The sequence below is a fragment of the Euleptes europaea genome, chromosome 7 (genome assembly GCF_029931775.1).
Source record: "Euleptes europaea isolate rEulEur1 chromosome 7, rEulEur1.hap1, whole genome shotgun sequence".
In the NCBI taxonomy this organism is placed as follows: Eukaryota; Metazoa; Chordata; class Lepidosauria; order Squamata; family Sphaerodactylidae; genus Euleptes; species Euleptes europaea.
The window spans coordinates 9,994,434-10,011,606 of record NC_079318.1 but is presented as its reverse complement, the minus strand read 5'-3'; the positions used below and the strand labels follow the sequence as shown (position 1 = coordinate 10,011,606).

Sequence of the window (17,173 nt, the reverse complement as noted above, 5' to 3'; positions counted from 1 at the left end):
CTACTCCTCTGAACTTTGTTGCCCTCCATCTCACTGTAATGCTGAGAGGCACAGACCATCAAGTTCACCATTAAAGGTGATGACCATGTCAAAGACATTGGGAGTGATGGAAGGGAGACCCTGCCATTATAGCCCCTCCCCATGTCAAGGCAGGATCAGAGTTGGCCAAAGCTAGGTGAGGAGTAGTCCTTCCCCATTTCCATGAATAGAAATGGAGCTAAGAGAGGATGGAACCATCATCCAGAATGGTAATAAAGGCCCCCAAATGTCCATTCCATCTTGGATTTCAACCCCCCCCCCTTTCTGACAACAGCAGCATTAGAGCTGGCAGCGGGAGGAAGTTTGTCCCCTCCCAATTCCATGTGAGCTGCAATGCCACCATTGTAATAACAGAATAGATAAATGGCTTCAGGAAAGGGAAGAAGACCTCACCCTACTCTCTTTCATGTTACTAGGCCTCTAGAAAAAGGAGACTGTCGCTCCAGTCTTTTATTTAAGGGTAACTCTTTCTACAACTACTTGTAATGCAAAAGATACCCAAGTCCCAGTTATGGGAACCAACTCCTGGGGCTGTCATACCCATTGCAGAGCCAGCTGAAGTGTTTCAGTTACCCTATCTGGTCATACTACGAGCTATGGTATGGACACAACCACAAATATAGAGTGATCAGATTCCTGAAATGACAAGCTGTTTTACACAGGAGATTCTTATGAAAAGGACTGCACATATTTTTTTAAATAAGAGGACATAGCAGTTTAGAAGGTTAGATTCCAAAATTGTAAGTAACATAACAAGGGAAAAATTGTAACTTCTAAAAGCAAGTTTATATAATATAAACATAAATAAATCAGAGTGGGAAAGAAGTTCACTAAAGACAGGCCCACACCTGTGTGGCAAGTTAGTGGGAAGAGCCTTTGTAAGTATTTTTTTAAACATTGACACTGGATTAAAGCGCCTCCATAAACAGAATAGCACAGCACTGACCTGTAACATGCATCTGGACACAACAACTTCAGGTACCTCAGGAAATTTTTGACGCAGGTCATGTAAAACCTGAAAATCAATTTGCTGGCTTCCTTGGGCCATTCGTAAGTTGCCTGGTCAGGACTTTGCTCAATAGGCAGTTCTGCGCCTTTGTGTCAATGAACAATCATCTCTTCTGTGCCAGCATTTTCTGTAAGAGAAAAAAAAAGTTAATTGTAAAAAAACCAAATCCATCAAGTTTCTAAGCATAGTTGTGTCAACACAAGATTTGTGGGTCTGGGGGTGTCTTGACCCTGTGATGTGAGGGGCAAAGTTCATGGTGGATGATGGACTGTGAAGCAGCCCTGACTAAAACCTCATCATTCCATCCCCACTGGAGCAGGATACAAACTTGTTTGATTATGTGAGCAGCAATCCGTCATGCAACTCAGCCCTGATCACTATGTATTAATGCAATATCACAGAATATGTGGCAGGGCTGTGCTTCATGGCATAAGCTAGCAATGATGAGCAGCTGCAGACATACCTACAATGCTCTTGGATCTCCAATCATCAACTTGTACCAAAAAATCCATGTGAGAACTGGCCAAAATGCATCTCTATTCACAAGCAGCACAACATAACACCTGTGGCCGTTTAATTATACTGTAATAGGGCACTGTATGTCCAGGGATATGTGCTCCTGATTAAAAATTTGTATGTTTCTGGGCACTTTTGTGTGGCAGAATCAATCTGAGAAAACAGCCCTTGTTTTATTCTAAATGAGATGCAGCAATAAATGAACACCATGCATTTTCATATGAACATTTCAAAATCCAATTATTTCAAGCCTGGGGTTCACTCGTGCATAGAAGTATTAGTATTACTACTAATATACAATATGACATCACCAGATCCAACCCAACATGGAGTCCAACTATGACATCATCAGGTGTCTCCCAATATGTCTTCGGGTTTGGGATGTAGACCTGGCAAGCTTCTCTTACACTCAGCATATAAAATTTTCAGCTACAGGCCTGCCCAGCAGCTACTTTACCTGCCCCAAGTATATTTTTCCAGAGTTCCTAGCATGGGACGACTGCACAGCTTATCAGGGAATGTACAATTTTGAGCTGCACAAACTTAGGCTATAGCGGCTTCATGTTTTCGAAAAGGAGAACCTGCAAGGGACAGCTCAGGAACAGCTGAAAGAACTCCAGCTTCTCAGTTACATTTTTAATGGAATTGACAATGTACATAGTCAGAACTGTGGCCTACCATTTATGACAAACAGCAATAAAAATTAATGCCAACACAGAAATCAGGCAGGGACTGAAAATACACTGTTTTCCTCATCAGTAAACTTGACTGTTTAAAAATATAAGCATCAGCTTTTTCCTTTAAAAAAGAATACTATAATGCCTTAGGCTGGACACTCACAGCCTCCATTCTCCCATCTTTAAAAGACTAATTACAAGGCAACAGATACAGGACTTAAGTTACGGTTGGTGAGAAAAGGCAGGGTAGTGTGTGGGGGTAATTGGGAAATTCCCTAGAACCAAAGTAATAGTGTGATTTCAGTACTGCCTATGAGCTGGATAAGTAATGATGAAGGGCGTTTTCTCTAGTTCCAATTTTTCCTCCAAGAGCAGCCCATGGGGGGGGGGGGTAGATAGGAGACAGCCAGGAACAGCGTGGCTTCACCACCTCCAAAGAGGCTTCCCGGCTGGAAAAAAAAATTTTTTTTTGAACAAAACCCTGTGAATTTTCCCCATAGGGTTTCATGGGGCCACGCCAGCTATTTTGCAGGCATAACTCCACGCCTGCAAAACAGTGCATTCTTGGGGCGAAAGGGCTGTGAAAGGTGCCTAAAGGCAGCTCCGTACCCAGGAATGCCCCCCTGGATACTGGAAGGAGGAAAACGCCGTATAAATCCCCAGAGCCGGTGTAAATCTCCCTGCACCAGCATCCATGGCACTTTGCATGGCACAAGTGGCATGGATGCCGGCATAGCAATCATGCTGGCTCCTATGCAGCTCTAGCCCCCGCACTCAGGATTGTACGGTAGGTCTCTTAGCTTCAAAAAGGACGGAACCTGTACTGATGATGCAATATGACGTAGAGTTGGGGATGAATGCCTCAGTGTATACCCCTTGATTCCAATATCTACTCTGCAGGGCACTGTAAACTGTTAGGGGGTTAAGAAGGCCATCCCACTTCCTGCATCCCCCCCTTTAACTGATACTCATCATCTGTCAATATTCCTTGGCGGCTGAATGGCAATGTGATATTTTCTGTAGACATGTCTACCATGTCTGTAGATGGACCCATTTTGCTGCCCTACTGACAGCTATGGGAACATTACATTCCTTCTCCAAAGTCTCTGCTGTTCCCTTCTGTGGAGTAAAGATCAGTTTGTTGAATGTATGCAAGAAAGACTAACCAGGGTAGAGAGGGTCAGTTGCCAGTACAGAGATGAGTGGGTGTGTGGAGCCCTAAAACCAAACACAAGTTGCCCCTTCATTTACATCCACGGGGAAAGTCACATTTACTTTAATAACACTGTATCAACCTGCAGTCAATAGTATTCCCAATTAATTTGTCCTCTGAATGAAGGCAAGCATACACAGAATGGACAAGCACAAAAGTGAAGACAAAATAGTTTCTTTAATATTGCTCCAGAGAATGCTATCACTATCAATCTGTGGCAAAAGAATTTTTTGACCAACAAGGAACTGTTTGGGGGGGGGGGGAGAGTGAATGGCAGAAACCTGATAACAATGGCTTCAAATACAAGGGTAAATTCATATAGCATAAACAGATCTTCAGCGGAATCCTTCTGTAAAAATCATCAGCAGAAAGTAAACAAATGTCAGTTCTAAGACCTACATTTCCCAGAACCACTAGTAAGGAATATGTATTAGTGTGCTGCAGGACTGCCCTATAACTTTGGAAAGAACAGCCAGTAAAGCATGTATTTGTTTCGCCTGCCCACATACCAAACAGCCCTGTGCACACGGTTCAGCGAATGTATGTACATCCTGCAAGTACATGCATAAATCTGTTTGTAAGAGCCAGCACACATTCACTTTACACATTCAGCTGTACATCTGTTGAATGGCAGTTTGACAGATGTGCTGTGGCCTCAGACCACAAGCTGGCCCTTTAAATCTGGGCTCCACTCCCCAGGGAGTCCTCCTTGGCCTTCCCAGGGTGCTGTGCTCTCCTCCAAGGGCCTTCTCACCCATGCCGCCTCTTAGACCTCAGTTCCCAGAGCCATTTGCCTGTGCCTGCCTCTCCACCTCTTGGTGAGCTCCACCACCCTCATTGGCTAGTGCACGCTTGCACTTCCTGAGCTTTTCTGCAGGTGCCACCTCCAGTCCCCTAGCCTGCGGCTGAGGGCTGCTATGCCGTTCCCAGCTGTTTCTCTGCTCCTCCAGCCACATGCAGCCTCCTGGGTGCCTGTGGTTGTTGTCTCTACCCCCTCCCATCAGCGCATTGCCTCCTTTTAAATGTGTGGCTTACCAATGAGGTTCCCCTGCTCCTGATGAAGTGTCCTCACCCTCAGTAGCCCATACTGCTTTCCAGTTGGCCTGCCTGAAGTCTCCTGATGCAGCTTGGGCTTCAAGGGCCTATTCTGATGGCCACGGGCACATGAGAATTACTCAATGCACGTATAGAGAAAAATCAAGCGTCCACTGAACACAGAAGCCTTGTACACAAGATGCTGTGAATACATGTACCATATGTAAACAGTGTACACGACTTTTCTCATATTGCATTCTCAATGTACATACAGCTGAATATGTGATTTAAACCCCACATTTATCCAGGTACAGTTTCATTTGACCGGTTTCATTTGACAAGTGAATGTGCATTGGCTCTTCGTTACAAAGAGATGCAAACATGTCCGTGCAGGGTGTATGTATGTTTACAGCTTTTATTCATTTATGTTATTAAAGTTATTTATAGTCCCCCTTTCTCAAAAGGACTCAAGGCGGATTACACAGTCAGTACAATCAACAAAATGGGACATTCAATAAACAATGCATTAGGATTTTAGAAGTCTGGAACCACCAGAAAGAACTGAAGCATACCATTAGTATCCACACGATACATTAAGTGGTACATAAATAGGATCCTATTGACAATAAGCTATACACAGTAGTATAGACCATAGTCCCTAATAATTTATCCAAGCAATTTTGTAAAACCATCTTGTACAGTGCAACCCTATTACCTGCACAGAAAAGCCCTCTTCAATATTTCAGTTTTGCACAGTTTGGAGACTGGGAGCTTTCCTGACCTCCTTGGGCATGCCATTCCACAAGGCAGCAGCCACAATGGAGAAAGAATGTGAGCAGGTAGTTGCTGACTTTACACATTTCAGGTTGGCACATGAAGAAGGCGCTGCTGACTTTAACAAAGGTGTCGTGGCAGAGCATAGGGAGAGATGTGGTCCCACAAATAAGAGGTGCCAAGGCCATGAAGGGCTTTGTACGTGATAGCCAATGCATTAAACTGAGCTCGGAAACAGATGGGCAGCCAATGGAGTGTCTGCAGAATGGGAGTAAATGCATGCTTTGTCTAGGTCCCATTAATAGCTTAGCCACAGTATTCTGAGCTAGTTGGAGTTTCTGAGTTGATTCTGAGGGGAGACTAATGCATAGTGCATTACAGTAGTCTAGTCTGGATGCTACTGTGGTACGGATCCAGGTGGCCAGGTCAGCCAAATCAAGGTAAGGTACCTTTATTGGGCTAGGATGAGTTGGTCGAAAGACTTTTTTGCAGCTGCATTAACTTCCTTCTCCAGTAATTAAGCTGGACCCAGTATGACTCCAAGGCTTTTAACTGAATCAGCAAGTCAGCAACTGAGTCAGTTGAACTCCATCAAAAGTGAGGTGAGCAATGTCCTTCAATGTTACTGTAACGTGTTAACAAAGCTAGATTGAATGTGCATTCATTGTAACCTGCAAATAGAGCAGGTCCACATCACAGACAAATGCTGCAGGCAGCCATGATCAAGAGTGACTAAGCAGTAAGTCAGTGGTAATGTCCAATTTCCCTGCAATTTATAACTCGTTCTTAGACCAACTGAAGTTTAACACTCATCCTGCAGTGAAGGCCCATATGCAAACAATAAGTTTATTGTGGAAGCAAAGCTTGGTTATAATCAAGGAAACTCTTGAACTTCATAGGTTGATGGGTCATTAAACCACCAATGTCTTATTCTGTGCTATCAGCAACACTAAAGCAATCACTACACATCAGTTAACCTCAGTGACAATGCTCCTGGATATGCATGCTGAAGATACTTTCATTGTTCCAAAGCATTTAGAAGTACAAGTTTCATGGACTGGAATGATGAATTGCATAAGCCAATGGAATCTCTTCAGTCAGCAATGCCTTCATGTTATGTCAAACTGATGTTTACCACTAACTTGAAGCCTATGAAATCACACTGTACTTAACAGTTCATGACTGAGTCAGCCACATCATCAACATCTAAGGCAGGGGTGGGGAACCTTTTTTCTGCCAAGGGCCATTTGGATATTTATAACATCATTCGCGGGCCATACAAAATTATCAACTTAAAAATCATCCCAAGCAGGCAGCTGCCCCAGATGACCCCCCCCCCCCCGTGCAGCAAGCAGGCAGGCATCCAACCAGTGGCGCACTCGCCCACTTGGTGGCACAGGAGGCATAGCCGTCCAGCCGCACGCCAGAGTTGCTCCTGCTCCGCACAGTCGGGGCTGGATTCTACAGCCGGGTCCTGCTACTTCCGCCTGCAGGGATGAAATGAGGACACACTGGCCAAGAACTGCCCCTCCCCCGCGCATTCTGGCCCTGCCCCCTTTAACCCCTCCATTGTCGCCACTTCCGCCCCCAGCCCTCTTGTAGTACAGAGAGAATACGTTTCTCCATGGCCCAGGTGGGAAAGGGTCCTAGCAGCTCCATAGCTAATGACTCTTCTGCAAGGGTGAAAGAAGGTTCCTTTTCTCGGCAAAACAAACTCACATCTGCCTTGAATAGAGGCGATTCCTGTCCGCAGGAGGGGGCGGATCACCAGCCTTAGATCCTTCTGAGCTAGAGATCTGCCGGAATCCACGAAGGGCCAGATCAAATCATTTCATGGGCCTTAAACAGCCCCCGGGCCTGATGTTCCCTACCCTTGATCTAAGGACTACAAGTGACAATATCATTATCACTGAGGAGCCTCATTGCAGCTTCTTCCTGTGACATGCAAAACACCTTCAGCATTGTCAGACTGCACCCTTTTCCATTGCCAAGCTCTGTATGAAGCTAGAAATGTGATAGGGCACAGATGCTCAGACAACTGAAGCTAGGAGAAAATATCAAACCAATGGCACAATGTTAATATCCTTATAAAATAAAAAAGGAATTGATGTTCTACAAGCAGACCTACAAGACCATGCGGGGACACATTTTCCCTTGTATGTATCCCCTCTCTCCACTATTTTTGCTTTTTCTTCCCTGGTAGCCCCCATAGCCTCTCCCCTTTTCCTGCTTCCTTTTCTCCTTCTCAATCACCCATCTGCCCCCCTGCATTGAGTTTTCCCTCCTTCCCTGCCCCTAATAGGTTCTCCCTGATAAAAGCCTGGCAGAGTTGCACACTGGCCAGTGGGCCATGTTGGTAGTGAGTCTTCAGTGGTCAGCACTGGGCTTGTCCCCAGCGAGTCCTCCTCCACCAAAGTACATAATGTGGGGGCCTTTTTTAGGGCTGCTTTGGTCTCCCATTCCACCCCTGCTCCCTCCCATGTCTTTGTTTTACAAAAACCAAGGCTTTGAAGGCTCAACAATATTGTTGGGGCTGCCAAGCAACCTCCAAAATGGCCACTGAGAGCTCTGGAACTTCCTTCAGCTTTGTAGAGAAATCCTCCCCGTTTGTCCCGATCTCCATTTATGAGATCTATTGATCATATCCTCTATGCCATGGTTCGGAATTAGATATATTTATCACCAAGTTATGAAAGCCTATCTAGCAGCTCCAATCTTTGCCTGGTCATCTTTCTGCGAGTTTTCAAAATTCTAGGGAGGCAACTTTGCAGGCTGAACTCTCCTGTAAATTGCATCAAGGCCAACTTAAAATAAATAGCCTTCATCTGCTTTCACTTTTGTAATCACGGGACTACGTAGGTGAACTTCTCACTTCAAAGCTGTATTTGGTGTCATGGAATTCTTGTCCACTAACAACTACAGGTCATCAAAAGCCATAATGTAGTGCCCTGACTGAACTAAGCAATGTAGCCATCTCTGCTTGCTCCCACACTGTCCATCAAAAGAAATGGCCAAGGATACATGTGTATACATGTATGTACAAATGTGTGCTGAGAGATTTCTGAGTGAGGTGACAGCTGTAAGGCTGTTGTCTAATGTTGGAAGTTCTTTTGATCACTGTAGAGATGTCCTCCTTTTCTGTTCTTGCTACATCTCGTGCAAAAATATGAATTTTAGGGGTTCAATTCACTTCGTAATCCTACAAGGTAACCCCTGACCTGCTTGTGTTTTCTTTGATACACATGTGGAATGCCAACACACCTTAATTTCTTAAGAGATCTAGACAAGCCAATCAAAGCTGAAACAGCTGGTGGTACCACCATTTAATCTAGCATTCAGTTTTACTAGGGTGTCAGCTGCCACACTGGCAAGATGCCTATTTGAAGAGCAGTTTCTCTGTGTATATACAGAGTAACTTTCCATAATCAATGAACAAATGTTAAGCTCATGTACCCAAACACAAAAAGAAACAATAGAATTGCCTAAGTCTTAAGCACACCCTTAAGTAATCTATCACACTGACAATCACAGCTGTTCATTTAATACACATAATACAGTGAAACATTTCTAAAGTATATGTGCCTGTTCTCATGTGAATTTAACAATAGTGAAGTGACAATATTACTGTCGCACTATTCAGTACAGCACCTGTAACACTTATAGTAACAGAATATAACACTGTTGCATTCTCATGGCTTCCTGTACAGGAAATATCCCTCTGTACACATCACTGAGAACATGTGGATATTTTTCCTGGAGGCTGGCTCTCTTGTCTGCCTAAGGATGCAATGCCGTGCCTACTGCCCTTCCTGATGTGTGTGAAGTTCATGTCTGGAGAAATAGTGGGGTCTTTGATGTTGTTGACCCTTTCTGAGGCCAAATCAAGTGAGTGGTCTAAAAATAAATGTCATATCACAGTACATTTATGCAACATTATTTTTTTTTAAAAGGAACCATGTACTTCCATAGGAAACCTTACTGAAAGCAGGTACAGTTCTCTGCACAAGCCATACTAGTGTCCACTTGGGCACAAGAGGAGCACTGTCTAGTTGAGATTTCCCTTCTTTTATTGGGAGCTACCTATCTGGCCACTTCTTAAGGATTCTTCTGTGTTCATCCTCCAGCTCTCTCAAGGAAACCGCCCTTCCATCATCCCTTCTCAGTCTTCCCCATATTTTGCAATATATTAGTATTTATAATGTCTACAGCTGAAGCCAAGAGTTTCACAAAAATGATATTTTCCAAACTGCACAATGCCCTTTAATCTGATGTCATGCAGATTGTAGCCCCTTACCCCCTTATAATTGTTGATCACATAAATTATGAATGCATGCAAATATAAGCACATTCATTCACAAATGTATACCAATTTATTTCCTCATATGAACTTTCCTCCAAGAAACTCCAATATTAAATGCAAAGATGCATTTATTGTTAACCACTTCCTTTACCACCACCCCAGAAGACTGAGGAAGTCAGATAGGAGCTGCAACTGAAGCTTCTAGGGACAGGAAAATCAGGAGACGAGTTCAGGCAAGGAAAGAGTTTATTTCAAACTTCCACACAAAGGACTGGATCTTAAATGGAGTTGTCACAGTTCCACTTGTGCAAGATCTTGTGCAGCACCTAGTGCAGGGCTCCCAACCTCTCTGAGAATGCAGGCATCTCTGGAATGCTGACACAGGGTGGTGGATGCAACTGCAAAATGGCTGCCACGGGAAACACAGCCAACCACAAAATTTTAAGGACTGAGGTTATGCATAACTTCAGCACTAAGCCCTTAACATTTCAGGCAGAAGTTCTGTTTAACAGATGCCTTTTAAAATTAACATATTGTTCTAAAGTATTCTCTTGCCAAACAGCTTACCTCCAGTCACACAGTGAAGATCCTTGTGCTGTGGTGGCAGCTGTGGTGCTGTGGTGGCAGCTGTTGCCAAAACTTTTTTTAAAAATCTGCACAGCCAATCAGATCTCCAATGACCAATCAGAAGCCCTGCCAGGCAAAAGGCTCATATGGCTCCATCGAATTTTCGAAAAACACTTGGCAGACGCCAGAAAGGTGTTGGCAGATGCCATGACACCTACGATGGGGATCCCTGACCTAGGGCTTTCCTCCCTATATATTATAGTGCCCAGGAACTGATTGAACAAGATCTTGTACAAGTAGGAATACATTTGATTTAACACACGCATCTACCATAGTCTTTCTCTTTTGCTTATGCTTGCACTAGAGCTCTAGCACGAGAGAAAATTCTGCACTGGATCCAATTCACACCTTAATTTATTGATAAAGCATCAAAATCAACAAGTAAAAAATGAGAGGATGGAAGCTGGCAACATGGGAAGGAAAAAAGCACAACTGAGATGTAAATTTTCCAGAAATTTTGAAGCCATGGGAAAAGAATGGAAATTCGGGGAAACTGAAATATATATGCAACAGCTACTTACCTTCCTATAATCCTAATCTTATTTTATTGTTTTTACAACATAAAACACATCATTCTTGCCATCTGAAATACAGGGGAGGGGGAGTTAAATTAAGAACAAATTGTAGTTACAAAAATATGCCTATATAGTTTATTTACAGAGAAACATGTTTATAAAGCCACATTACCACCATATTTGAATACCAAACTTCATAACACTGGCAGTACTGAACTTTTTAATAAAGCTTTTTCAAACATATCTGAGCATATTAACTGTCTGTTACAAAAATTGTTCACATTTAAATAATAAACATCCTTGAAAAGATGTTTTATCTCTCTGCAGTACATATAGGTAATATTTCTTATCTAACTTTTAAATTATCTTTTAAAATGTTCATGCTAACCATTTTGAATAAGTAAAAATCTTGTCTTAAGCAAAGTTTGTAGGTTTTTTTGGGTCTCTATTTTTTCCAGATATGAATGCCTACAAAAAAACGTAGCAGCTCAAAAGGGGAAAACACAACTACCAAGTATTCAATAAAAAAATGTATCAAAAATCTTTTTTGAAAAACATATACAGTAACACAGAAAAGCATATATATTTATACAGAATATATATATATAATGAACAGGATAATCCAATGGCTACTCGCAAAAAATATGAATGAGAAAGTTACACAAGAAGAATTGAGTAATATCATTGAAAAGTCAGCCACAAATCAAAAAAGCTGAAAGCCTCACACACACACACACACACACACAGATACCAGCAGGATGTTTTGAATTATCTTCTTCAGATAAATAAATCTTATTTTCTTTAGACATAAAGCATGCTTCTTTGTTTCTTGTATGAAGGCATCAATTAAATAAAGAGCTGACAATACCAGTTTGTCTCTTACTAGCAAGTTTCTTGCAACTTCTTATACTGAATCAGTATAATGCCTGCAGCATTAACAGCGCATTCCTGAAATGTGCCGGTGGCCCAACCCAAAGGCCTTAGGAGGCCGACGAAGGCCTCCAACGGCACAGGGGCCCACACCGCAGGTGCCCAGAAGGTGCACGCCGGCGTGAGTGGCCCCAGAGCTGGCGTGCAGGCCAGGACACCAGTCCCCGGTTGCTGCCGTGGCAGTGCTGGGCCTGGATGCCGCCGCAGCCTCCTGCCAGCCTCCAGCCGCTGGCACAGGATGCGGCAGTGAGCCAGGAGGCATTCCAGCGCCCCGGGAGGCATTCCCGGGATGTTCCAGCACTGACTGGGGGGGGGGGCGACGTTAGTCAGCCTCCCGAGCCATTTCGGCTCAGGAACGCCCCTTTTTGTTTTTGGCGTTGCACAGGTTTTTTGTGCTGGGTGGAGGTTTCGGCACTAGAAACGCTGCTAGTTTGCCTCCTAAGCCCGGCGCATTCTTGGCTTAGCAAACACAACTAACACCCAGAGAAATTACAAAAGCCCTGTCGCGATAATTTTCAGTATTGATCATTAGTTTATATTAAAAATATTAGTAATCTATAGTAAAATAGTTTGGGTTGAAATTGACCACATACATTATCACCTATAGACCTGACTTTCAGAAAGCAGCTATTAGCTGACATCAGCTCCAAGCAGGACTCTGACCTAAAAGGGTCATAAGTAATTGCATCGCCAGCAATTAACCACCCAAAGCACATCAGATGCCCCAAAATTTATGCAAGGTTATAAAAACAGACAACAAATAATTTGTCCACTAAGGGAGAAGTTGTTTTCAGAACATGGGAACACTGACTGATGGACAAGCACAATCAGATATCAAAACAGGCAGTGAAAAGAATTATTATGGAACAAGATATTTCTAAACAATTAAGTCATGATTTGCAGAAAACTCATCTCCTAAGAATGTGACAGGGAGGGGTCATATGGGACCCCCTCTCCTCTCTATAAAGGAACAACCCAAAACCCCAGTTCTTTGTCCTTCCCAGGGAGAAGCATTTTCTCTCTCCTTTGGAACGACCCAAAGTACTTTGCTACATGTTATTTGTTTGTGTGTATCTCTGTGGGGTATTGTTATGCCTTATAATAAACCTATATCCTTTCTACTATGAATGTGTGGTCTGAAGCTGTCTTAAGAACATGGTTTGTGGTTTCCTATTGCACTTTCTGGGTTGCTTTTTGGTAAGTGAAGCAGGCAGAGAGGGCCATGCACAACGAACTAGAAGGTGGGGGTCCACAGATTCCCGCCACAAGCCCCTTTTTGTTTTTGGCAAGATACGCCAGCTTTTTGCTGGCATATCTCCCGTGCAACCCTATGAGCGTTGCACGGGTTTTGTTGTCCTGGGCCCTATTAACGATGCTGTGTTGTCCTATATACCCTGGATCAACGATGAACTGCTCCCACCCCTTCTCTTCACCCCAAGGATTTCTAAAGATCAAGTCATCAATCATGCAGCTCCACTTTTGATTGACCTAAGTATTGGACATAATTTAAGGATTCTAACGGCTCCTCCTCAGGAGACACCCCGGGGGAGTTTTCGTTTATCTCCCCTCGAGGCTCTAGTGGTGGATTACATTCTGGTTTCCCTTGATGCCCTCCACAGGGTGAGCGACTTCTCTATCGGAATGCTCTCCGAAAGCGAGCACCTCCCTGCACAGCTGACTTTATTACTGGCTCCTCCGGACGGCTACCATCCAGTCGCTGATAACTTGAACAACGCGTATATCACCCATCGAAGTTTAAAATGGACAAGCTACCTGAAAGATGCTTTCTCACAGTGGTCAATCTCAGACCAAGCTACGACGATGAAATACACCATCTCCTCTGATGACTCTTTACCAAGGGTCTTAAATGTATACCATGACATCATCAATTCCATTCTCGACTTAGCAAACACAACTAACACCCAGAGAAATTACAAAAGCCCCCTTTTGTTTTTGGCATATGCTGGCATATCTCCCGTGCAACCCTATGAGCGTTGCACGGGTTTTTTGTGCTGGGCGGAGGTTTCGACACCGGCAACGCTGCTAGTTTGCCTCCTAAGCCTGGCACAGGCATTCCGTTCAGGAATGCGCTGTGTCTCACAATCCCCTTTGCTCCTGGAAACTCTATCTGAATCGATGCACAAAACAAAACCCACTTATTTGTCTCAAAATATCTGATGTTGATTAATAAACATGATATAAAGAATCTCAGGAATAAATGGAGTAAGAAGCTAGTTCACCCTGCTTTTTCCAAAGCAGTGGGATATGGCCTTAGATAGAGTTTATATCTGTGCTCTACATGGCCCTTAAGTTTCTACTTATTCAGCAAAAAATTTATGTTTAGGATATACTGGGTCTCTTTAACAAAGGACTAAGTGTCTAACTGTTGGTGTTGTAACTCACAGGATGTGTCCCTTAAACATATGCTTTGGGCACATCGAGTCATTCCATTTTTCTGGGCGTCGTGTGGAGGCTAACCAATGGTCACCGAAAATGGACCCTCCATGCCCTTACTACAGCTAAAAGACTTGTAACATTGTAACTTAAAACATTGAAAAATAAATGCTCACCTCCAGTAAATCAGTGGATTGAGAACTCTATCAATATTGGAATGCACGGCATAAAGATGACAATTGCATATAGACTTATTTTAGATATTTGAGAAATCTTTTATAGAAACTTGTATGTAGATCTGCCACCAGCTGTTATATTTTTGTACACTTTTTTCTTTTCTACTCTATTTAGCTGCTGGATTTCAAGTTTTTTCCTCTTGTCCCCCCCCCCATTTTTCTTTTTTGAAATAAATAATTTTAAAAAATATTTTTTTTCTTATTCTGAATCATACTATTGGTCCATCAAGGTCAGTACTGTCTACTCAGGCTGACAGTGGCTCTCCCAACTAAAGTAGATTTCTTTCACATCACTTATTGCCTGGTCCTTTTAACTGGAGATGCCAGGGATTGAACTTGGGACCTTCTCCATGCAAAGTAGAGGCTCTTCCACTGAGCCACAGCCCCTCCCACTGCAGGCCCAAATGCCTCCGAAATGCTGTTCCTAGGGAATGGGGGCATGCAAGGAACAGCACAAGAACATTTCCATTAGCAGAAATGTTCTGCAGGATTCAATCCACAGTTTATATACAGAAAGTATACACAGGAATTGTCTAATGCTGTAGTTTGTCTTACCTTCATACTATACACTTCTCAAAAAACATTTTCAGTAAAACCTTTTTTTAAAGAAGTCACTCATTCCATAAATGAAAATACTACTTTTTTTGTCCAAATTCCAATTTCCCCCCTGGAAAGGCACTTTGGGGTTAAAAATGGGGAGGAGGGAACTTCCCCGCAGTTTTTTCTAGGGTCTTTTCATCTCTACTGTTAATATGTTGTCTCAAATGCAAGGTCACTTCTAGGTTAGGATTCTGAGGAAGGGAAGGAGATCACTTCAAATCTGTACTCAGAATAGTAAATCTGGGCAGGGGAGACTTTGAAGACTGTCTCCCTCATGCTCTCAGAAACAATCTATTTGCTCCCACACCAGCCCATTCTCCTGAACAGTTTAGGACAGCAGACATTTGTTATTAAGCACAAATTCTTCACTTGTTCCAGCACCTGCTCAACATCCCTAACTAGGAAAGGCATCAACTTCTCGACCTTCAGAGATATTTGCTGACTAGTTTTAAAAAGTTAGTCACATCTTTTCATGTGGATGGTTTTAGTAAGGAGCAATTATTGAAGTAGCTTTTTCAGTTCTTCCCTCTTCTCCAACAGCACAGGGGCAAGGTGATGTCAGCTCTCACAGCTCCAAGGCAGTTTGTATTAAATGTTGAGAAACAAAGGAGCACTTCATTCCACCAATATTCAGAACAAACAGAAGACAATCCTCATCTATGCATTACAGACAATGCATGGACCAAGGTGAAGTGGTCAATTACTGTACTTTTGTGACTAGGTTTGTAGATTCACTAAAAACCACGTTATCTTATATAACCAGCCACTGCAAGTGACGATACAACTTATTTTGAATTGAAAAACAATTCCTTTTTATTGTAAATACTTAGACTTTAAAGGAACTTGTATGAGATCAGATTAAATGTCTGTTCTCAACCATATACTCTCATCCTTGATGTCATAAATTGATGGATGGCATCAGAACCTTTCATATCAACACTTTTCTCATAACATTTCCAAGTTTCACACATATGTCTGCTCACTGTCTGGCTAATAAGACTAAACATGCTAAAATTAAAGTTATATATATTGCATTTTGATTATACTTCTAAAGCAAAGGAATATCTAGAAAAAATCGTCTAGGCAGAGATCTCTCCCCCCCCCCCCCCGGCAGAAAAGCCGAATGCAAAAGGTGTATCATTCTGCTGTTCTTCTGTTATCTAGTTTGGCTCCCGTCCTAGGAAGTCAGCTGTTCACTGAGCCAATTCTTTTTGCGGTTTCACAGCTGTGTTTCTTTCCCAGATAACTTTCAATTACATAGCCTAAACAGAATTGAGGACTAGACCAATGGATGAAAAGCCTTAATATGTCAATGCCTGCAACTAATATATTGAAAACTACAATAAAGGCCAAGTCGCAAAAATATCCTGCACCTAACTCAGGTGTGCTGGAGTCCCTTTACGCCTCGCTGCATAGAAAAAAAATCTCTTTTGTACACATGCTAGAAAAGGTTGATCATATAAGGGAGCCCTTATCCTATCTCTCCTCACTGATTTACCATCACACAGGGGCTAGGGCTGTGAGGTCACAAGGTAGTGTGGGCTGGGGCCTTAAGTGGAACATCTTAGGGAAGGGGCTGTGGCGCAGTTTGTAGAGCATCTGCTTGGCGTGCAGAAGGTCCCAGGTTCAATCTCTGGCATCTCCAGTTAAAGGGACTGGCAAGTAAGTAATGTGAAAGACCTCTACCTGAGACCCTGGAGAGCCGCTGCCAGTCTGAGTAGACAATGCTGACTTTGATGGACCAAGGGTCTGATTCAGTATAAGGCAGATTCATGAGTTCACCTCCCTTTCCACATCCAGATTCAGGCCAAAGTGGATGAAGCACTATTACAGCAACATAATCTGGAGCCACTTCAGGCTTCAGAGATCCTAAGCTAACATGATGTGGGGAGTACACATGGGGGAGAAAAATCTATATCAGTTGCAACTGTACATCCTACATGCAGTGGTAGGCATACAAGATGCTTAGAAATAAGTTTATCCCACCCTGCATGTAGCATTGTGCCATAATCATTGCCATCTGAGCAGGTTTCTAAGTACAGCAGCTATTCTTTACAAATTTTTGGTGTTCCAAGTGTTGTACCTTGTTGAGACTTTTAGGGACAAGTGATATAAAGATTCCTAAATACTCCTAAGGAAAAAAAGAGAATATGGAAAGGAATGTTGCCATTTCCACATCTACCAAGCTAGTCCCATTTTAGTTCTTTACTGGGAAGCCGCTTGTGCCCTTTAAAATGGTAGTTCCACACTTAAACTCTTATTAGTATGCATGCTTTCTACTGCCTTAATAAGAATGCTAAATGGCAGC

The 17,173-nt window shown here is 42.9% G+C and overlaps 1 protein-coding gene across 3 annotated transcripts in view; it reads right to left on the bottom strand.

Moving 5' to 3' along the window:
* Positions 1 to 17,173, bottom strand: part of TAB2 (TGF-beta activated kinase 1 (MAP3K7) binding protein 2) — a 47,775-nt gene that overhangs the window by 14,836 nt on the left and 15,766 nt on the right. For 2 of the 3 annotated variants that reach the window (XM_056852751.1, XM_056852752.1), the window contains exon 2: positions 986 to 1,175. In XM_056852751.1, coding sequence (XP_056708729.1) covers positions 986 to 1,087 — 102 coding nt within the window. In that variant the 5' untranslated portion in view covers positions 1,088 to 1,175. The remainder of the gene's footprint in view (positions 1 to 985; positions 1,176 to 17,173) is intronic. The other variant, XM_056852753.1, reaches the window with a different exon arrangement.